Source organism: Capra hircus, chromosome 29, assembly GCF_001704415.2.
Source record: "Capra hircus breed San Clemente chromosome 29, ASM170441v1, whole genome shotgun sequence".
NCBI classification, from domain to species: domain Eukaryota; kingdom Metazoa; phylum Chordata; class Mammalia; order Artiodactyla; family Bovidae; genus Capra; species Capra hircus.
In genome coordinates this window covers 43,849,057-43,872,166 of record NC_030836.1, presented here as the reverse complement: position 1 = coordinate 43,872,166, position 23,110 = coordinate 43,849,057, and the positions used below count along the sequence as shown (strand labels likewise).

At 50.5% G+C, this 23,110-nt stretch overlaps 1 protein-coding gene across 1 annotated transcript; it reads right to left on the bottom strand.

The window, feature by feature from the left end:
* SLC22A20 (solute carrier family 22 member 20) lies at positions 700 to 21,742 on the bottom strand. Its single transcript, XM_018042839.1, has 10 exons — positions 21,368 to 21,742; positions 21,184 to 21,287; positions 19,406 to 19,560; positions 16,134 to 16,302; positions 14,859 to 14,982; positions 13,783 to 13,898; positions 9,096 to 9,310; positions 6,958 to 7,066; positions 6,550 to 6,753; positions 700 to 796 (listed from the first exon to the last, which is right to left on the bottom strand). Exons 1-10 carry the CDS (start codon positions 21,740 to 21,742, stop codon positions 700 to 702), a joined length of 1,668 nt encoding a protein of 555 aa, XP_017898328.1.

Below are 23,110 nucleotides of genomic sequence, written 5' to 3'. Positions count from 1 at the left end.
GAGCTCCGAGGGGTGCTGTGTCATACCAGTGACTCGATCTTCTGTCTGACTCCTGGGGAACCAAACCACATCCCACTTCTGCAAAGTGGAGTTGCTAGGAACGCCAGTGATGGGTGAGGTCTCTATTCATTGCCCGAGTCTGGCTGCATCATTTACTCATCAGTTGTGTGTTGAGACAGTACTGTCTCCGAGGCCCATTGCTGGGCAGACATTTGCCAGGGGAAGATACAAGTCACACACCGGGGAAGAGCTTTAATCATATAAGGCAGGAAAGAGTTAATGCCAAATGAGTGAGCACAGTGAGTCCTGAAGTTCCCGGAACCCAGCAGGCAGGGGCTGCTCCAGGGACAACCAGGGGCAGAAATCTCACCTTAACCCTCCAAAGACATGGCATTTCCACTTGGGACGAGGAGGAACAGAGAGGGTTTTAAGGGGCAGAGTCAGGGATTGGAAAGAAAGACGGTGCCTTCTTTGGCCCCTGGGCGCAGTTTCTCTTTTCTAAACCTTCACAAAGCCGCTGGGCTGCTGCTGGATGGTGTTCTCCAACAGCCCCAGCCTTGCTCTCAGGGCGGCTCTCTCTCATGGCTCTGCAGAGTCGCCCTGGTCCTCAGCCAGTCTTGCCCCATCAGTGCCAGGAGAAACTGGAGGATACTGGACACTGGCTGGGGCGCTGCCAGCAAGTGCCAGGCTGTTGGCAGCTTAGATGGTTTCCTTGAGGGGCGAGACTCCCAGCTGCTGAAGAGAAACTTCTTCACCCTTCTCTTCTGCATCCTTCCTGGACAGGCGTTCTTTGACTCTGTTGAAATGAAAAGACAAATGACATAAAAAGGAGGTGATGAGGGGCAGGGGTGGTGAGTGTCGTGGTCAAGGGTGTATTTGCTCCATATACAGGGGGTGTATCTCCGCTGTCCCAAAGTCCCCAAAGAAGGCGACCCGTCCTCTCATCCCTGTGAGGAACCTCAGCGGGTGCCTCCCACCGTCCCGTCCACTCCCTCGCTCTCTCCTGAGGTCCACAGCCACCAGGGGCTGGCCTGGCTGAAATCAGCCAGACTTGCAAAGGATGCCAAGTCCAAGAGTCTTCGGATGAGGACCTGAGGCCAGACACACACCCCAGCTCACACAGCTGTGAACAGGGCACCAGGCTCAGCCCAGTTTCTGCTGTTGGGCCGGGCTTGCCCAGGGACCAGGGGCACCAGTGAGACTCCGGGTCTGGGCCCTGGCCCAGGTAGAGGTCAGTCGCTCAGGAAGCAGGGAGGGAGGAGTCAGGTGAGGATGAGGGCAATAGCCTCCTGGTAGCCCGAGGCTGCCCCCAGGGCTGCCTGTCCCTGACCATATCTGGTTCCGCTGTTTCCTATTCGAGTCTTTGAAATCATTGTGTTCTGACCTTCTGTTTATTTCGTCCTCCTCTTGCGCAGACTAAGAACTACCTGTTTTTCTACTTAGTTTTTCTTATCTTCTTGTCTAAATCACTCACATGAAGCGAAGTGAAGTCGCTCAGTCGTATCCAACTATTTGCGAACCCCCCAGACTGTAGCCCACCAGGCTTTTCCATCTTTGGGATTCTCCAGGCAAGAATACTGGAGTGGGTTGCCATTTCCTTCTCCAGGGGATCTTCCCGACCCAGGAATCAGACCCAGGTCTCCCGCATTGCAGGCAGACGCTTTTAACCTCTGAGCCACTCCGGTCCAGTTTCAGCTGGTTCCATTTTGAGAAATTTTTCCACGTTCAAAACATTTCATCAGTGTTTTTTCTTTTAATTTTTAATCCTTACCTATTCTATTTCTGATCTTTTAGTTCAATGGTTTAAGCCTTTGTGTGTGTGTGATCATGTCCTAACATAATCACAGAGAAACATTTTTCTTCTCGTTTTACTGTTCTGCATCTCTTTTCTGCCCATTAAGCTTCATTTTCCTGACTTCTGTCCCTTAGGGTCACTGAGGGACAGAAGCTTGTTGGCTTTGTTTGCTAAGTGCCTGTGGTGGGGAGTGAGAGGCGGTTCTCTCCAGTTCTGTCTAATAGATTCCTCTTCCCTTTCAAAGATGGTTCCTAAAAACCCAGAGGCAGACATTCTCCACATTCAACTGCTGCGACGGGTAGGCTTGCTCAGTGTTATTTTTTAAACTCATCAAATGAGCAAAGACGACCAGAGGCAGCCTCTTCATGTAATCCATAGTCTTTTTTTTTTTTTTTGGCCGTGCCTCACAGCTTGCAGAATCTTAGTTCCCTGACCAGGGATTGAACCCAGAGCACAGCAATGAAAGTGTGGCATCCTAACCACTAGACCCCTAGGGAATTATCAATGGTCTTTTGATACTTTTTTTAAATATCTGAAATATAGTATAAAATATATATATAAGTATCTGAAATATAATATGTATATATATATATATATACATACACACACACAGTGATTAGGACTCCACGCTCTCAAGATAAGCATTAAAAACATGCTTGGGTCAGCCATGCAGCTGGTGCTCACTATGGGTGGGAGGGCAGCAGGAGGTCCTAGCTGACCAAGACCTGGCCCTTGGCCTTGGTGGAAACCAGACCTCTGCTGAAAGGCTGAACTTTTCTCTCCACCCTTCACCTCTCCATGCCCCCACCAGTGGGAAGAGCTCCATGGAAGGTCACTGGTTGGACTTTCGGCACTTTCTCAGGCTGGGCTACCGCTCTTCTGGGTTTTCACGACACCTCACAAGCTTAGGGGAGCTTCAGCTTCAACGAGATCCTTCCCTCACTTCTAGGCCTGGGAAATGGGAACTGGCATAATTGAATTCTTACAAATTGTTTCACTGTGTGACTCATCTCTTTGATTACCAAGGAAAACCTGCTCAATGCAGATAATTTGGAGAAAAAAATTCTAAATATAAAGCAGCCAGGAAAAAAATAAAATATCGCTTATACTTTGAGACAACCACTGTCACCATTTTAATATACTTTTTTTCTCTTTTGAGTCTCTATTTCTTGACATAATTAGGAAAATATCCTAATTATAACACACTGTTTAACAGCATATTGTAAACATTCCCCATGCCTTTAAAAACTCCTCAACATAACATTTAACTAGTGCACAGTGTATCATAGGTTATCTAAATTGCTAGATATTTGGAGAGTTGACATTTTTTTCTGATACATTAAGCATGATGATGAATATCCTTGTAAATATACTTTGTCCACATTTCAGCTGATTTTTTTAGGGCAGAGTCTTTGAAATGTCATTGCTGCCTAGAAGCTTGTGGAAAATTTTCCAACTCATGGTCAGTAATGCCAAAGAAACTTCCAGAAAGCTTGCAGGAGTTTCCTCCTTGCTACCTGTACATCTCCTGCACTGAAAATGTTTCCTTAGTGAATATTTAAAATAGGACATCATGTGGTTTTATTTGCATTTCTCTGATTATGACTGAGGTGGATATTTTTTCTCTGTTTACTTCCTACTGGCATTTCCTTCTTCGTGAATGTTCTATTCTTACATAAAAGGGCCTTTTTTTTTAAAAACAGGATTAGTCAACTGCTCTTTTGCTATGTTGCTCCAACAAACTAGGGCATAGACCCAACTGGGGCTGAGCCCTGGACCACATCAGGCATTCAGATACTCTCAGAAACAGTATCTGGTCTCGTGATGAATGAAGGATCTTGAGGATGAGCAACTGGAACTTTAGAAACAGGCATTTTCTTTTCACCTTAATCTTTAACATCCTAGGCCTGTGACTGGCATTCATAAGTATCTGATGAGATTCAAAACAGAAAAATAAGAGGGGCTGAGAAGTTCTGAATTCTTATTGTCTAAATGTCTGAAACTCCACTCGGCTGTCTCATCAGAAAGGCTGTCTCTTGCTTCTCCTTCCCCAACAAACCACAACAAGTCCAGATGTGGCCATCTCATGTTTGGTTGGACAAGAACAGTCAAGAAGAACCCTGGACTGGTCACTGAAGAAGCCCAGGCACTACTTCTATAATTTATAATATGAAAAAAAAAAAAAAAAATTTATAATATGTTGGTCAAGTCTAAATCTCCTCCTGGAGGCAGCCTCTTACCAGCCTGTCTACACTGTTGATTGAAAATTATAGATTTGTGGTCTGCATCTGGCTTACCAGATTACACAGGCTGGTTTGGGCTATGACCAATGGAATGGAAAAGACCCTTCAGCAAGCTTGCGCTTGGCCTCCCTGAGATTGAGACCCACATCCTGATGGCTTGTGATGGGGGAATGAATGGTATCCTGGGGGCTCTGAGGACCCTGGCAGATGCGCTGGGTGCCCTGGCCCTTCCCGATGTTGGCCTATATTTTCTTCCTCCTGCCATATTGTATCCTTTGAATTACGACAACCTTAAATAAGTGTGCTTTGTGGAGTTGTCTTAGTGCTTCCAATTATAAAATCCTGTGTAATTGCTGGAGTAGTGGAAGTCAAAGACAAAGGACCTACTCCAGCCTGAAAGGGACGCGACAACGGAATGCCACTTGTGATTCTGAACCCGGCCTTCCTGCTCTGTAGGACGTGGTTGGGGAGGACGTGACTGAGATCTGAGGGTGAAATGGTAGTCACATAGCAACATTAACTTTCTGCAGTGTGTGGTGGCTGTATTGTGCTCATGCAGAACACCCTTGGAAAAATTACACATGAACATATTTGAAAGAGATTTCAACAACGTTCTCTGTATGGTTCAGGAAAAAAAAGTTCTTTGTCCAACACTAGTACTTCTGTTTGAGATTGTTCCAAATCACACAAGCATGTGTGTATACATATATATATATACAACTATAAAAATAAACAACAAAAGCAATACAAAATACGGGACTACTTTGTCACGCTTAAGAGAACTTCTCGTACTGTGGCCGTCACAAGCTCTTCCTCACCCATGGGAGGAGGGGACTCCTGCTAGATCAGACCCAAACAGTAGATCGTTGTGAGAAAGAATCGCTTGTTGTCAATTGCTATAAAAATCAAAATTATTTGGGGCAAATGGTGCCCCAAATTCAGTTGGTTCATAGCCAGTAATAACATACTGTAGTTTCATAATTAATTGTTCCTGGCAAGATCAAAGGAAAGTATATTACCTAAAACCAGAATTTCATTTAGCATTACTCAGATTTTTCTATAGCCAGGGCAAGCAAAATCTGATTTTAAAAATGCCCAGGCCAGACCATTACAGTGGGTTCTCTCTGTCATATTAGAGAAGGACCCTTCCCTAGTTTCTCTTCCAAGTACCTGGGGCCCTCAGGCAACATCTCAGAGCACCTGCGAACAGGTTCCGGACTGGGTTATTGACAAATACTTACCAGCCCCTGGGATACCTGGGCCTACATCTGTTATGTGGGACGAGTAGGGGCTAAGAGCAAAAGGAAGGACATTCCAGACAGGGCAGGGGTCGACCACGGGAGGGTGGGCAGGGGTCGACCACGGGAGGGTGGGCAGGGACCAAATCCTGAGTTTCGCAAGGTTTCAATTTTTATCCTCAGTGCAATAGAAAGCCAAGAAAAGGTTCTGAGGAGAGGAATGCTGTGGTTCTACTCATAGGATAAGTCCTTCACGCCAGCACCTGTGTAGAGAGGAAAGAGGAGAGGGGCAGGGAAGGATCTGAAGTTTTTGTGATTGTTCAGACAAAAGATGATGGTGGCCAGGAAAGGGGAGAGAGATGGACAGATTCAAAATATACTTTGGAGGTAGAATTGACAGGACGTGTCAAGGTCTATATCCTCGATCTATATGAATCCAGACTTTGTCCACAGCTCAGGGTAGAAATGTGATGTTTATGGTTTGGGTTATGGATCCCGCAAGGCTTACAGGATCTTAGTTCCCCAACCAGGGATTGAACCTGTGCCCCCTGCGGTGGAAGCGCAGAGTTCTAACACTGGACCACCTGAAAATTCCATGGGGGGTTATTTTTAAGGGATGCAAACACAGTCCACACACACAGGCCTCTGGGCACAGATGGTTCGGCGGTGGAATCAAGCTAGACCCACAGAGGTCCCCTGGCACCCTAAAACTGAGGCTCATCACAGAGCCCTTGTTGGTGAGAAATGCCTCAAGAAGCCACACAAGTCCCCTCTGGCTCTCATTTTAGAAACGTTGTCAAGGACATCCCTGTCAGCTCACACAGTGATCTCCCTGAGAAGACGCGTTAGAGACACGTCTTCTAGTGCTAGCTGCTGAGAAAAACCTCCCTTTCTGGGAGGAACTGGTATTCCTCATCCTCTATGAAAAGAGTCATCAATGAGGGGTCTCCCTTTCTGCTGCCAGAAAGCTTAGAGCCCAGATGGAAAGCCGGCGGACAACCTTGTGGGCTGGTCTCTGCTTCAAACTGGGGCACCTCCTCCTCCGGCTAAACATCCGCCACTGCTCTGCCACATTTTGCTTCAACTCGTCCTATTTTTCCTGGTCTATAGGTTGTTCTTATTTCTGTTTCACCGTTCGCTGTGGAAAGATGGAGGCGGGCAGGACGCTGGTCTCTTGGGCTCTGTTGTTGCCACCAGGCCACATGTTAGCAGCACGTGGAGGACCCACACTTGTCTCCGCTGCCCACCCCGACTGTGCCCAGAGGCCCCTCACCTCCTCTCCATCGCCTCGATGGTCTCCACCAGGGGCACGTTGCGTGTCTCAGCCAGGAAGCAGACGGCCAGCCCGGCCAGGATTGAGGGGGCCCCGAAGCCCACGGGTGGCAGGACGGCGCTGAACTCCCCGAGCATGGTGAGCAGCGGGGCCACGAGGCCCCCGAGCCGGGCGTTGACCGAGGCAAAGCCCATTCCCATCTGCCTGTCAGATCAGTGGGGCCGGGTTAGCGGCTGTGGCCTGGACGCCGGGAGGGCCCAGCGCACCGGGTCCTAAGTGTTGGGGGCAGAGCAGAATAGAGAGTGGGTCCTGCATCAGCAAGCCCAGCAGGTGCCAGCCTGGAGTGAGGTCCTCCCAGTTTGGGGCCAGCACCCTTGCCTACCGCCTCACCTGCCCCCAGGCCCCCACCTGATCTCCGTAGGGTACAGCTCTCCCGTGAACAGGTACACACAGATGAAGGAGCTGGCCAGGCAGCCTTTGCCCAGTGCCGCCTGGGCCGTGCGCAGGCTCTGCATATCTGGGGGACAGGGGGACAGAGTTGCAGGGGGAGGCCAGAGCCCAAAAGGGGAGCAGGGAGGCACAGCAGGGTGGGGCTGGAGGGGGAGGGACTCCTGGGGAGGAGGGTGGATGAGGCTCAGAGCCTGCAGAGGGAGAAAGGAGGCAGAGCCCCGGGGGGTAGAGGCTCAGGTTGCAGAACATGGAGGGGAGGACGGGGGCTTTCTACCTCCCAGAACCCAGAAGTCTACACACTGCCCTTCTCTGCCCTCTGCCTCCTTCCTGCCTTATTCCATCTCTCATCATCAGTCCTTCTGGGGAGGCAGGCCAAGCTGCAGAGTTAGGCCTGGGTTCCAATCCCTGCTCTGACTCAGCTGGGTGACCTGGCCACTGTGACTCAACCTCTCTGAGCCTCCCTGTCCTCATCTGTAAAATGAGGAAAAAGTGCTCAGCGTCATTGAAAGTTTGCTTTTACCATGATTATTCATCATGCAGTTGGTTATAAAGAGCAAAATTCCAATGACAAGCCCAACATCAGGGTGATGGTCAAAGAAATTATGACATGTCCTCTGGATTTGGGGGCAGCTCCCGCTGCACGCTGGAGTCAGGAGAGATTTTATAGAACACCCACACCTGGGCCCTGCTCCGTCTCCAGTACATCAAAGCCTCTTGGGGCTGGTTCAAGTTTGGATATTTTTAAAAGACCCCCCAGGGGAGTCTGATGTGCAGCTAGAGTTGAAAAACACCAATCAGGTTAAATACTGAATAGTATAAAAAATTAGGGTTATGAAACATTTGCATTAATGTGGAAAAGCAAATTTGTTTTACAACAAATAGTGAAAAGAGATATATGTTTTATATAGATAACTATGTACAATATATACACATATTATCCTATTTATAGTATTATACATATATTTATCTCAATTGTGTCAAGTACAATATCTATGAATAGGAAAAAAAGATTGGAAGAAAATAAGTCAAAATTTCAATAGTAATAATCTATCTATTCTACCATTCTCTCGCGGCTCAAACAATAAATCTGCCTGCAATGCAGGAGACCTGGGTTCAGTCCCTGGAATGGAAGATGCCCTGGACTAGGGATGGCAACCCACTCCAGCATTCTTGCCTAGAGAATCCCATGGACAGAGGAGCCTGGTGGCTATAGTTCATGGTGGTCGCAAAGAGTCAGACACGACTGGGCAACTAACGCACACACACATCTATTCTCAGGGAAGGAACTGAAGGACAGAGAAAGCAAACAACCTGCCCAAGGCCGTAGTGGCAGAACTGGGGGTCACAGCTGGGCCCTTGGTGTTGCTTGGGTCTCTGATATGCAAGCCTGGCTTCTTGCTGTGATCACTGGACTAAATACTGAGGTTTGGGTCCCTCTCTTTGAGACTGGTTGCCTTGGCCTGGAGCCCATGGGCTTTGGGAGTTTTCAAAGGTCTCCAGATTGGTGATGATTACAGCCACCTTTGCAAACTACTGTTTCAGATCCACCTGGTGGAAGTTCAGACCCTCAAGTGCCTAGCCAGGCTCCAGAGGGACATGCCACCCAGCCCTCTGCCTCTCCAGCTCATCTTAGTGAAGTGAAAAGTGACAGTATTAGTTGCTCAGTTGTGTCCAACTCTTTGTGACACCATGGACTATAGCCACCAAGCTCCTCTCTCCATGGAATTCTCCAGGCAAGAATACTGGAGTGGATAGCTATTCCACTCTGGAGTGGATCTTTCCAACCCAGGGATCAAACCCAGGTCTTGTACATTGCAGGCAGATTCTTCACTATCTGAGTCACCGGGGAAGCCCTGGTGTTCTTATCCATCGTTCTAATCTCTCTGGCAAGACAGTAAAGGCTCTGAGGGCGAAGACTCACGTCCTTTGTAGATTCTCCACTGCGATGCTATCAGTAGGTCCTAGTGCTTATTAAAGACTCCAGTGGTCTGTAGTCACTTTCTTTCCAGATCCAGAATATCCCTCAGCCTTGTTCCCGCACAGTGTCTGTTTGCCCCTGAAACCCTCAACCCCAAAGGCAGAAGCAGGCAGCTTACCTTCCGGCACAAACATGTTCGAGATCACCATGAGGCCGGCCAGGATGAGGAAGGAGGCCACTGTGGCCCGGCGGCCCACGTAAATCATGGTGGTGGTGGCCACCAGCATGGCTGGGATGTCTATGACGCCAAACAGGACCTGTACCAGATACACGCTGAGCCCAAACTTCTGCAGGTCCATGGCCAGGCCGTAGTAAGCCAGGGAGTTGGAGAACCTGGCAGAGGAGGCAGACGGCCCTGCTTCAGGCCAGAGTTCACTGTCCTGGATCTGAGAAGGGCACCCAAGGGTGAACGGCATAGGACTCCTCTGCTGCTCTCCCACCAAAATATTCCCAGAACCTGACTACATAAGTGGGGAGCGAAAATGCCCCGGCTTGGCGGGACACTTCCTCCTGATCTCCTAAGCCTCTGATCTTGGCCTTGGAGCCCATGCCCCTCCATCCACATCCCTTCCCAGCCACCCTGAGTCCAGTCAGCATCATTCCAGCCCCTCCATCTCCAGGCTTTAGCGGCTGACCTGATCTGGACAGGACATCAAGAATTAGAGGCGGGGGTTCAAGAAAAAGCTTGTGACCGTTTAATACGGCTTGTCTCGAAACTTCTGTAAATCCTATGTTTTGTTAGAATATTTTCGTTATTCTTAAAAAAAAAAAAAAGGAATTGGAGGGAGGGACATCCCCGGTGATCCAGTGATTAGGACTCAATCCTTGGCTGGGGAGCTAAGATCTCGGGGTTCACAGCCAAACTGATGGCACTGGCCTGGAGTTCCAACACTTGGGGTCTCCACAGAAGCTTACAAGGTCCCTGAGACAGTGTCTCAAAGAGTTACTTGTACATCCATGTTTATAGCAGTGTCATTCACAATAGCCAAAAGGTGGAAGCAAGCCAGGTGTCCATCAACAGCAAGTGGTCTACACATGCAATGACAGCCCGAAAAAGGCAGAAATTCTGACCATGCTACAGCACAAATGGACCTTGAGGACATTATACTAAGTGAGATAAGCCACTCACAAAAAGATAAGTATCGTATGATTCCACTTATGGGAGGCCCCTAGAGTGGTCGAGTTCACAGACATGGAGGGCAGAATGCTGGTTGCCAGAGGTTGGGAGGGAGCAGGAATGGAGGAGATATTGTTTAATAAGTACAGAGTTTCAGTGTCGAAAGATGAAAAGAGTTCTGCTGATGGTGGTACAACAATGTGGTAGGTACGCAGCACGGCTGAACCGCACAGTTACAAATGGTTAGGAAGCTGCGACTTCCCTGGTGCTCCAGTGGTATAGATTCCGCACTTCCACTGCAGGGGGCACAGATTTGATCCTTGGAAACTAAGATCCCATTTGCCACGTGACATGGCCAAAAAAAATGCTTAAGATGCTGAAGTTTCTGTTATGTGTATTTTATGACACTTTCTGGATGCGAAACAAAATAAAATGTCCCTGAGGAAGGGGCTTGAGATGGGCCCTCATGACCTACTTGCATAGGTCTTGTTTCTCTGTAGGACATGCTGGCACAGACCCAGGAGTGTAGGGAGACAGGAAGTGGAAAAACAGAAAGTGGCAGTGGGCTCTCTCCTACCAGGGCCCAGCATCAGCCCCCAAACCTCTTACTGAGAAACTCCTGCCATTCCTCCCGGTTATCCCCAGCCGTGTGAGTCAGTGAAGATGGAGAAAAGTAGAACAGACCTCAGGAAAAGGTGACAGTCATTCTTGCGGGCACTACTGACAATAGCCAAGACATGGAAGCAACCTAAATGTCCATGGACAGATGAATGGATAAAGAAGTGCTAGGACTTCCCTGGTGGTGCAGGGGTTAAGAATCCACCTGCCAATGCAGGGGACATGGGTTCGATCCCCAGCCCAGGAAGATTCCACATGCTGTGGAGCAACTGAGCCTGAGCGCCACACACTAAACCCACGTGCCCTAGAGCCCGCGCTCCACAAGAGAAGCCACGGCAGAGAGAAGCCGTGTGCCGCAACTAGAGGGGAGCCCCAGCTCTCCGAAACTGGAGAAAGCCGCTGCAGCAATGAAGACTCAGTGCAGCCAAAAAGAAAAAAAAAGAATGAATAAATAAATTTTTAAAAATAAAATAAAGAAGATGTGGTATATTTATACAGCGGAATATTACTCAGCCGCAAAAAAGAATTCAATAATGCCATTTGCAGGAACATGGAAGGACCTAGAGTTTATTGCATCAAGTGAAGTAAGACACAGGAAGATAAATATCATTTGATATCACTTGTATGTGGAATCTAATGATACAAATGAGTTTATATATGGAGCAGAAAGACCCACAGACATAGAAAAGAAACTCACAGTTTTTATAGGGAAAAGCGGAGGAATTTGAGATTAACATATCCAGTCTGAGAGAACTCTGGGAGTTGGTGATGGACAGGGAGGCCTGGCGTGCTGCGATTCATGGGGTCGCAAAGAGTCAGACACGACTGAGCGACTGAACTAGCTAACTATATACCTACTATAGACAAAATAGATAACCAACAAAGACTACCATACAGCACAGGGAACTATGCTCAATATTTTGTAATAAACTATAAGGGAAAAGAATCTGGAAAAAAAATAGATAAGAAACTAACACAACATTGTAAATCAGCTATGTACTTCAGTTTAAAATATAAGAGAGAAAAATGATGGATTTTTCTGGGTGAACCTGACCTAGTCATGCTGCTGCTGCTGCTGCTGCTAAGTTGCTCCAGTCATGTCCGACTCTGTTCGACCCCATACACGGCAGCCCACGACAGGCTCCCCTGTCCCTGGGATTCTCCAGGCAAGAACACTGGAGTGGGTTGCCATTTCCTTCTCCAATGCATGAAAGTGAAAAGTGAAAGGGAAGTCGCTCAGTCGTCTCTGACTCTCAGTGACCCCATGGGCTGCAGCCCACCAGGCTCCTCAGTCCAAGGGATTCTCCAAGCGAGGGTACTGGAGTGGGGTGCCATTGCCTTCTCCAAAAATCCTTTAATTCTGGATATAGAGGTCAAAGGTGGGGAAGTCAGAGACTCGAAATGTGAGAAGGATTTGCTGTGATGAAAATCCTCCCTTGAGATGGAGGTGGCCATATGGCAAGAATATAAATGGCCTCAATGACCTGAGAGAGTGGCCCTTGGCTAACAACTAGTGGAGAAATGAACATGTCAGTCCCACAACAACAAAGAACATGTCAGTCCCACAACAACAAAGAACACAGCCAACAACTTGAATGAATCTGAAAGTGAATTCTTCCCATGCAGCCTGCCCACCATCTTCATTTCAGCCTTGTAAGGAAATCCTGAAGCGAGAACTCAACCATGTTACGCCTGGACTTCTGACCTACGCAACTAGAAGCACATAAAGGGGTATTGTGTGGAATCTACAATATGACACAAAGGAGCTAATCTATGAAATAGAAACAGACTCACAGATGTAGGGAACAGACTTGTGGTTGCCTTGGGGGAAGAGAAGAGGGGGAGGTTGGACTGGGAGTTTGGGATTAGCAGATCCAAACTGTTACATACAGGATGGATAAACAGCAAGGTCCTACGGAATGGCGCAGGGAACTATATTCAATATCTTGTGATAAACCATAGTGGAAAAGAACATGAAAAAGAATGTATATATATATGTAATATAACAGTCACTTTGCTGTACAGTAGAAACTAACACACCATTATAAATCACTGTAAACCAACTATCCCTCAACAAATAAACTTTTAAAAAATGGTATTGTTTTAAGGGTGGTTCAAGAGAGACAGGACATATGTACACCTATGGCTGATTCATGTTGATGTTTGACAGAAAACAACAAAATTCTGTAAAGCAATTATCCTTCAATTAAAAAAATAAATTTTAAAAAGGGGGAAATTGTTGCCTAAAAGACATTGTTAGTTTATTGAACCTGGGTATTTCTTAAGACTTCAAATGTACTTCTGTATCATTAATATTTCATTAAAGAAACTCAATTAATAAAAAAATGGTATTTTTTCAGCTGTTATGGTCATTTGTTACATAGCAACATGAAACTAATACAGCATATGAAAACTGAAGTGATTGTTGAGAGGGTTGAGGGACACCCAGTCAAAAATTAACTGGTTTCCATTCATATCCTTTGCTCAATAACACGTTTGCTCAACTGGGGATTAGAAAGTGGGGAATATAAGGAGTGGCCTGTGAAGACGTGAGCGCCCCAGCTGAAAGTCTTCCCAGAACCTGGGTCCTGAGGAGCCCTCTGGCTGCCCAGGCCCAGAACGGCCTCACAGGCAACACTTTTGGGGCAGAAGCCCTCTGAATGCTCAGTGCAGGGGACAACCCCACATTTGCAGGGCACAGGGACACAAGTGTTTTTCCAGAGTGGGGAACTTCCCAGAATCCCCTGGAGGCATATTAGGATGCAACCAGGGGTATTTCATTCAAGTTGCCTGGCTGATTTCAGTCGGTGCCCCAGCTGGTTGAGACCCATCTCCAGATGTGGGTACCCTAGGTCAGCAGGGGTATCTTATGCACGACCTTAGGTCTTAGCAACCAGCAGGGGCCCAGAGGACCCTGGACACTCAGAAGACATGGGAAAAAGCATGGGGAACAGGACTGACTTCACAAGACCCTTCTGTGCATTGCATTAACTGTTTGAGAGTTTGTCAGTGGGGACAGTGGCGTGTCCTGGGCTTGGGTCAAAGTCCTGGCAAGGAGCCCAATACCTACCAGACCACCATGAGACAGCACGTGACTTTACGGATGGCTGGGGTTCGGAAGAGGTCCAAGACTGAGTTGGAGGGGCGACCAGTTGCAAACTCACTCTGGATGTAGGAGCTCACCACCTGGGCGAGGAAAGTCTGATCAGGGGAAGGCGGGATCTGCTATCCTATTCCCAGGGGAGGGCCTGGTAAGTCGCAAGCCCTGGCAGGATGGTTGGCTCTTGTCTCCTCCCCAGGCTGGTTCCAGGACTCTGAGGTGAAGCAGAGGTTCCAACCTGAGTCCCAGGGTGCCTGGGCTGCCCGCTGATTAGACTGAAATAACCAGGGACACTCTCAGGCCCCACTCCTGGCATCAACTCTAAGACGGTCTCAGCCAGTGGTTAAGAAGGCAGGTTCCCAGGGGTTCTGCCACCTCCTATTGTGTTTTTTTAAGCAGATTGCCTAAGTTATTATTTCCCTGTCTGTTCCCTCTGGATCCAAAGGGTTGGGTGACTTGGTAATCCAAACATCAGATTCCTCATCTTTAAAAGTGAGACATTAGGAAATCCCCTGGTGATTCGGTGATTAGGACTCGGCGCTTTCACTGCCATGGCCCCAGTTCAATCTCTGGTTGGGGAACTGAGATCCTGGGAATTGCACAGAGCAGCCAACAACAAAAAAAAGTAAGGCATTAAATGAGATTGCGTATGGAAAACACTTAGCATGGTATCAAGCAACTGGCTAGATAAAAGTGTTTATTTATAATAAATGGTAGCTATCTTATCATAAATGGTATGCATGGTAAATGGTACTTTTATTATTGATTATTTGATAATTTCATTTTAGGATTTTTATTTTATTGAATATTTGGCTAAATGTGAATGGGTTATTTCCCCATCAAAGCAGTGATATGATTTACCCCAGATCACACAGCCATTCTATGGTTAAACATCTTTGTCTCACTGGAGCTCTTCCCACTCTATTTATTCTCAGCCTGTTCACCTGGATGGTGAGTCCTGGCAAGTCACCAAATCCTAGCACATCTCGAGGCTGCCAGCAAGACTGAAAACTGGTGCTCCCCGAACTCGCACCAGACCTGCCTACCTCCTTGGTCAGCCTTTCCCCTTCCTCTTCTCTCCCGTTCATCGCAGCCACCTTCCGCAGGTTCCTCAGAGCTGCCTGGGTCTTGCCATGGAGGAGGAGCCATCGAGACGACTCTGGCAGCCACCTGGGGCCGAGAGAAGGCTGGAGAAGGAGAGGCACGGAAACGGCCACCGTGACGGCCTGTGATGGCCACTGGGGCCCTGAGTGGGCAGGGCGGCACTCGAGCCATTCCTCAAACCAGAGCTCACCCTCTTTCACCTTCCAGACCCCAGAGAAAAGGAGAAACCCTTGCTGTCAGCAGAATCGGGAAAACTGGGGGACACGCGGCCTCTCTCGAAGCACATCTTTCAGAGAATCTCTACAGTGTATGTAGAGACGACATGGGCCTTCCAGTGTCCACAGATCTGGTTTTGAAACTGGTTCTGACCCCAGTAAATGGCTTTTTTGTTTGTTTTCCTTTGGTTGTTTGTTGTAGTTAATTTTCTTTTTTTTTCTTAAAATTTTTGCTGGAGTATAGTTGATTTATAATGTTGTGCTACTCTCTGCTATAACAGCAAGGTGAAACAGTCACACATATACCTAAATCCCCTCTTTTCTAGATTCTCTTCCTATATAGGTCATTGTAGAGTACTGAGTAGAGTTCTCTATGCTATATAGTAGGTCCTTATTGGTTATCTACTTTATATATGAAAAAAGAGTGAAAGCGTGTTGCTCAGTCGTGTCCGACTCTTTGCAATCCCATGGACTGCAGCCTGCCAGGCTTCTCTGTCTATAGAATTCTCTAGATACGAATGCTGGAGTGGGTAGCCATTCCCTTCTCCAGGGACCCTTCCCGACCCAGGGATTGAACCTGGGTCTCCTGCACTGCAAGCATATTCCTTACCATCTGAACCACCAGGAAGCCCTAACTTATATATAGTAGTGTTTTATGTCAATCCCAGTCTCTCCCCGTATGTGGCTTTGAAGAAGTCACGGATCCACCTGGGCTGCCTCAGTGATCCTCCTATAAAATTCCCTGGGGTTGCTGTGAGGCGCAAAGGAGCTGATGAAGGCACAGCTCTCGGTGTGTTCTGGAGCCCCTCAGTAATGTAAGGGGTCCTAGCCTGAATCTGCCCACAGCCATGCATGGTCCTTGTGAGCCCATGTCCTCACTCCTGCATGTCCCCACCACTTCCCCCAGATTCCAGTCGCTGCCCACCCCAAGGCTCCCCCAGGGACAGGTGAGGGCCCGGCCATGCAGGTGCTCTGCCTCAGCCCTCTCTGCTCAGGACGTACCAAGAGTAGAGGAAAAAGATGAGGAAGGGGACAGAGACTGCAAACTGCAGCCACCGCCAAGGGCGGATCAGGTACGCCACGCCCGCCAGGATGAGCTGACCGGAGGTGAACGAGTACCCCAGCAAGATCCCCGCCACGGTCCGGCCCCGGGTGGGCATCCACTCCACGACTGCGGAGAAAACCACGCCAGGCTCAGTGGGGCTCATTGCTCACGTGGGTGTTTAATTCAAGCCTCCCCCCGCTTTAGAATGACCCTGTGGCAGCTGGAAATCATTCCAGAGAGGCATTGAGCACGGCAAAGATGTCCCAACCTCAGTCCTTACCCTTAGACAAATGCCAGGTGGACTCAAGAGCTTCACGTAGGGCTTCCCTGGTGGTCCAGGGTTAGGAATCCACCTTGCAAGGGAGGGGACACGGGTTCGATTCCTGGTCCAGGAAGATTCTACATGCCATGGGGCAACTAAGCCTGTGCACCACAAGTACTGAAGCCTGAGCCTGAAGCCTTTGCTCCGCAATAAGAGAAGCCGCTACAGTGAGAAGCCGGCACACTGCAACTAGAGTGTAGCTCCCAAACTAGAGAAGGTCCCTGCGCAGCAACAAAGACCCAGCACAGCCAAAAATAAATAAATACATATTAAAAAGGAGCTAAATATAACAATAAAAGCATAATAATATTAGAAGAAACCATGCTAGATGTCTTTTCAATCTTAGAGTCAGGAAAGGCTTTTCCAAGAATGTCACAAAACCCAGAAACAACAAAAGGGAAGACCAACAAGGAGCTTCATAAAAATAAGAAGTCTCTGCTTAAAAAAAAAAACCCATTGTAAGCAGAGTCATAACTTCAGCAAAAAAGACAGGAAAAAAAAAAAAAACCATTTCAAATAATAGTCAAAGGGTGAATTTCCCTAATCTGGGAAGAATTCTTACAGATCAATAGGAAAACAACTAACACGCCAAAAGGAAAAAACGGGTAAAGGCTGTGAACAGTTGCTTGAAAAGGGAATATAATGACTCTTAATTACACGTGTGTTTATCTGTGTTAGTTGCTCAGTCATGTCCAACTCTTTGTGACCTTGTGGACTATATATAGCCTGCCAGGCTCCCTGTCCATGGAATTCTCCAGGCAAGAATACTGGAGTGGGTTGCCATTCCCTTCTCCAGGGGATCTTTCTGACCCAGGGATTGAACGAACCCGGGTCTCTTGCATTGTAGGCAGATTCTTTATCATCTGAGCCACCAGGGAAGCCCCTCTTAATTACATGATTTTTTGCAAATAGCAAATAGCAAAATGATTTAAATGTCCATCCGTGGGGGCCTGGTGACATAGAGCAGGCACACTCTCACGAAGCAACCAGAATAAGCGGAAGAGGATGCTGCTTTCAGGCAGCAGCCAGATCGTGTGTCCAGTCCATTGGCAAACCCTGTGGCTTCTCCCCGCAGACAGAACCTCAGAGCCTAACTGCGCCTTCCTGCCTCCCCCTGCGCTAACCCCGGCTCACTCCAGCCTCACCTCTTGCCAGGTGACCGGATGAGCCTCGGACCGGCCTTCCTGCTCCTGTCCTCGAGCCACATGCAGCCTGAGGGGTCCTGGCCGACGCCAGGTGGGACCAAGTCAGGCCTGTTTACCCTCCAGAGGCTGCCCCCTCGCTCAGAGTCAAAGCCAACGTCCTTCAGGGCCAGCAGGTCTAAGGATCTGCCGCTGTCATCCCAGCCCATTTGTCACCCACCTCAGCTCTGTCCAGCCACGAGGCCCTCCTTGCTCTTGAGTCCACTAGACACACTCTCCCCTCAGGGCCTTTGTCTGGAACGTTCTCGCCCGGTGGCCACAGGTCCCCTTGCCTCACCTCCCTCAAGCTTTGGTCCAAGTGACCCCTTCTCAGCGAGGCCTGTCCTGAACCAATAAAGCTGCAGGCTCTCTCCGCCTCAGGCCGCTGCCGCCCGGCCCCCTCGCCTGGCTGCTTTCATCCCCTTTCTGGGCTTTAGTTTTCCTCTGTAGCGCTTATCACCTTCTAACACACTATGCAGTCCGCTTCTTTGTGTTGTTTACCTGTCTTCTTGCAGGAGGACACGGGCTCTACAGAGCAGGATCTACTTGTTCGCCATCTCACACACCTAGTCGTGTGTGTGTGTGTGTGTGTTCGTGTGTGTGTGTGTTCGTGTGTGTGTGTAGGGATGTGTGTATATCGTGCATGTCTTGTGGTTAGGAGTGTGTATGGTGCGTGTGTAATGGTTAGGAGCATGTGTGTGTGTCTGTATGTAGGAGTATGTGTATATGGGTGTGTGTATGTGTAGAGGTGTACACATTGTTGTGTATACAATATACACATTATATATTGTGCAGGGGTGGGTGTTGTGGTTAGAAGTGTGCATGTGTGTATGTCAGGATGTGTGTATATGGGGTGTGTGTGTGTGTGTGTGTGTGTGTGTGTAGGCATGTGTATTATACAGGTGATTCTAGCAGGAGATGGATTTTGGACAACTGTTTCTGCCTTTCGATTCCACGAGCCATGGCTGGACGCCCGCCCTGAAGGATGAGGCGGGTGGGCTGGGGTTTGCTGAGGTCCCACCGTGAGCTCAGCACCCTTCAATGTCCGGATGTGGGGAGGAGAGGTGACCAGAGTGTGACCTGGAGCATCCTAGTTCTCCAGCCCCAAGATTCCCAACCACCCTGGGATAAAAGACCCCAACAAACCAAGTAATTAGAGGCACGGGCGGGCCTGCGTCCAGGGTGGGCTTCCTCTGCCCACACGGCTCTCTGCCACAGCCACTGGAACCAGCCTGGAGTGACTACTGACCCTGTCACTGCGGGGTGGGGACATTCCCACCTGGCACCCAGGAGGCCAGGCCGCCAGTGGCCCCAAGGGGAAGCCTCGCCTCTTTTGGATCCACATACTTTGAGGATGCCTGCCACCCACCCCGGGGACCCCTGTGTCTCATCTCGTTTCCATGCCCCCACACTAAGCTCCACAGGAGCCTGGCACACAGTAGGTCCTTAGTAAGTGGTTATTGCTGACTAATTCACAAAAGAAGGGAACCCAGCCCTTTCAGCTCACAGACAGGCAAATCGCAACCCAGGGTCCCCGGCTTGCTGCTGGCAGGCCCCGCTGAGAACCCAGGTCTCCTGAGAACCCTGGTGGGAGGCTGTGAGTTGAGGTCACCGGATGAGAATCCCAGCACAAGGAAATGGGAAAGATGCCCACCAGTGGGGCTGCCACTGCCCTCCTGCCCCTGCCAGCCCCCTCCCCTCTAGTCCCCTCCATGGCTGGACTCACCCAGAGAGAGAGAGTTTAGGATGATGCCGGAGAAGGTCATGCCCATCAGGAATCGGCAGAAGCAGTAGGTGCCAAAGGAGCTGAAGTACGCCGTGGCTGCCCCCGAAACTGCCAACTGCAGGTATGACCAGACCAAGGGGGCCTTGCGGCCCAGCCTGAGCCCGGCCATGGGCACAGGGTTAGGGTTCCAAGGTGGCAGCAGCTTCCCCCACGGCTGTTGTGGAGGGAGGATGAGAGGAAGCTACTTACCCCCACCCCCTACCCCCCAGTTTGAAAGCCACTCATCCTAAGCGAAGCGCACTCGCTGGGGCCCAGGCCCCGGCAGAGGCCGGGGAGGGAGAACATGGTGTGGAAGGAGAGCGGGAATGAAGAGCCACCTTCCCGCCTTCGTTCTTTCACTCAAGGAGAATTCTAGCTCCCGACCAAGCCCCCACTCTCCCAGGATTTGGGGGAAGACAGAAATTCTGCAGAGGCCCAGAAGCTGGTGCGGAGGGTTATGAGAGGGTCCCCTGAGTGACTTCCCGGCAGGGGGTAGCCCTTGAAGCAGAACTCATGGGGGTGTGAGCCCTTGAGGGGGCCCAGGCTGATGGGAGCAGGACCCCAGGGGCCGGTCTTCATTTGGATTGGTCATTTTGCGGGGGCCAGGGTGAGGTGGGGCTTGTTATACCATAAAGGAGTCCAAGGCCACGGAAGCAGGGCCTTGGCATTGCTTCATTTGTAAGTGAGGGTCTGGGGCTGGAGCCCCAGCTTGGTCAGGTGGGCAGCACCTCTTGCTCACACACTGCACGTTACACTCATTCATTTCATCACTCATTCATTGATTCTGTTGCACAGATGTCCATTGATGACCTCTAAGGGGTAGGTCTGAGCTGGGGGCAAAGAAGACACTAAGCATAAGATATAGGCTCATACAGAGAAAGACCCAATGTGTGATGACACAGGGCGACAGGGGCTATGACAGGGCCACCCACGAGGCGGCTGAGCCACACAGCACAGTCCAGGGTGTGGGTCTGCAGTCCTGGAGACCCAAGAGCCTGAAGATTGTGAGGAGGGGCTGTGGGGCGGGGAGAGGAGGGGGGAGGGAGAGAGAAGGGGAGGCAAAGCAGGGAGGGAAGGGAAAGAGGACGGAGGAGGGAAGGATGCCAGATCCATCAGGGCCGCGGTGTGCGCTGCGCTTCGGGGCGTCTCTGTACCCTCAGGGGCCCTTATGGTCAGCAGTGGCTCACCCACACAGTGGGGTGCAGCCTGGATGTAGGCAAGATGGGATAGCTGTCTGAAGCAACGCGCAGAGGCCTCGAATGAAGTAAAATCTTGATAGAGAACCATGTGTGGGCTGCGCCAGCGTTTGTATGAGAAAGGGGGACGGAGCACGTGTGCGTGCTCTTTCACACTGTTGTTGCTCGGTGGCCCAGTCGTGCCCTACTCTTTGCGGCCCCCCGGACTGCAGCTTGCCCAGCCTTGGATTGTATAAAACCATAAAACATCTCTGTGAGATACACAGAAACCAGGCTGCCCTAGAGGAATTACTGGAGTGCAGGGCAGAGGGGAGAACGCTGGCCTGCATACCCACTTGTACCTTCTGGAATTTTGAACCATGTGAATGTATTATATGTATTATAATAAATTATATAATACAACATATAATACATACATCTACTTTAAAATATATATTTAAAATACATTAAAATACACATCATTTTAAAATTTAGTTTAAAATAAACTTTAATAAAGAAAAGTTAATGAAGAGACTGAGGAGACCCTCGGCCCCAAAGGCTCACCTGTCTGCAATACTGCCAAACACAGCGGCGCCTGCCAGCACCCCGGCCATGTAGACGGACTGAGCCAGGTCGCGGAGGGTGCGGGCCTCACACACCAGGTCCCACTGCGGGGGAGGGAAGGATGCTCCAGCCTCGGCCTGGGGTGCAGCCCCCACCAACCCCGCAGCCCCTGGCCCCACCTGACCTCCGTCACGATGGTGGATGGGAAGACACTGCGGTCGTAGACCCAGCCGTCCTTGCAGCCCTCCGTGGCTGCCCCGTGGACAGAGGCATTAGGGCTCAGGAGGGCCCACTGAGGCTGTGTGAAGCGCCGGCATGGCTCGGGGAGCCCGAGCGGGTCCAGGGGTACGGTGGCTTTCAGCCAGGCCCCCGAGCCGTAGACGGCAGCCGCGCTGTGGTTGGCGGGGCTCTGGCAGTGGTGGGGGGGCACGGCGGCCGTGAAGTTCTGCAGGAAGTTGTGGCAGGCCAGCAGGCTGCAGGGAAGCAGCAGCAGGGCCGTGGAGATGAGCTGGAAGCGACCCACACCACCCAGGGTGTCCAGCAGGTCTGTGAAGGCCATGGCCCCGGGCCCGACCTGAAGCCCAGGTGTGGGGCCTTAAGTAAAGGGGCTGGGCCCTGGGAGGTGGAGGAATGGGCCGGGGTTAGGACCACAGATGCCCCGTGTCCGGAACTCACAGGAGTCCGGTTACACCTCACAGGAGGCCTGGGGCGTCCCCACATCTGCAAGTTCCCCTACTGCCAAGCCCCTTCTCCTCGTTTCTCCTAATCTCTCACCTCCCAGGTTAGAAAAGCAGGAGGTCCCAGGGGGCTGCCTCACAGCCCCCTGCCCAGATCTGCAGGCCCAGGCCCCTGCCCACGGCCCTCATGGGGGGACCCCAGCAGTAAACGCGGCACCATCGTCACCCTCCCCTTTTCTCTGAAGGCCGCTGAAGCATCCTCAGGAGCCCAATTCCAGCCTCAGCACACGGGACCCAGGCCTGTCACTGGTCTCCCCTGAGGCCAGAGCATTAAAAGCTTGGAGATCATGTAAGGGGGTGCCAGCGATTACTGCTGTTTGCCTCTCCCCCATTTTCCTGGAAGTCGGGGACTGCACAGGAGATACTCAGAAAAAAAGTCCTTTAAAAATGCCCAAATAGGGCAATCAAGAGGAAGGCCTGCTCTCCCTGCCTCCACCCCAGGCACCCTCAGGCTGGAGGTGGGTGAGCAGTAGGGCCTCCGCGCTTGGGCACCCACAGTGTCCCAGCCTCTCATCAAAGGAAACCCACTACAGAGAACCAAGAGGGTGGGGCCCTCCACCTGCCCCCTCTCACAAACCAGCCCTGGCGCCCAGGAAATGACGGGCCACTCCCCTTACTGACGAGACCCAGCAGACAGGCCCAGGGACTCCCAAAGGCAAAATGCAGATTCCAGGCCCAGTCTGCCACTCGGGGCTCCGCCTGGGGCTTCCAGGGCCAAGGGCAGTCCCCACCCCCCACCTGGCTCCATCAGTTTCTGCCCTGCAGGTGCTGCCCTAGTTTGCGGTTCTCCCCTTGCAGCACTGGTCCCAGCCCCTCCTCTACCCCCAACTCAACCTCCTCTTATCCCTGGTAAGAAGAGCCTGGATCCTTAGGGCCAGAGCAGCTTATATAAACCACAGGTGTCTGGGTCACAGGGCAGCTCCCCTCCCCCAGCCTCAAGAAGAGTTCCAGGAGGCTCTGTGCTCTGGGGAGCTTCCTGGGGGTCAGGTTGGTGCTAAGTAGGGCTTTGGGTCTCAGCCAGAGCCTCATGTTCCCTACAGAATGCGCAGGGAATGAAGGGGTCAGGGCTCAGAGGAGGGGGGCATCGAGGACCAGCAGGGCCATGTGGGACCTCAGCAGTGTGGCCCCACCCCCGCCCTGCCCCCCCCACCAGATGCCTAGGACTCCAGCAGAGGTGCCAGCCACTGGGG

What these genes read in the sequence shown, in the direction of transcription:
- SLC22A20 (XM_018042839.1), bottom strand. Translation starts at nt 21,742, where the DNA reads ATGGCCTTCACAGACCTGCTGGACACCCTGGGTGGTGTGGGTCGCTTC. An exon ending in CCTAAACTCTCTCTCTCTGG is followed by an intron (nt 16,303 to 19,405) that starts GTGAGTCCAGCC and finishes TTTTCTCCGCAG; the next exon opens with TCGTGGAGTGGATGCCCACC. An exon ending in GAACATGTTTGTGCCGGAAG is followed by an intron (nt 7,067 to 9,095) that starts GTAAGCTGCCTG and finishes CCTGTCCCCCAG; the next exon opens with ATATGCAGAGCCTGCGCACG.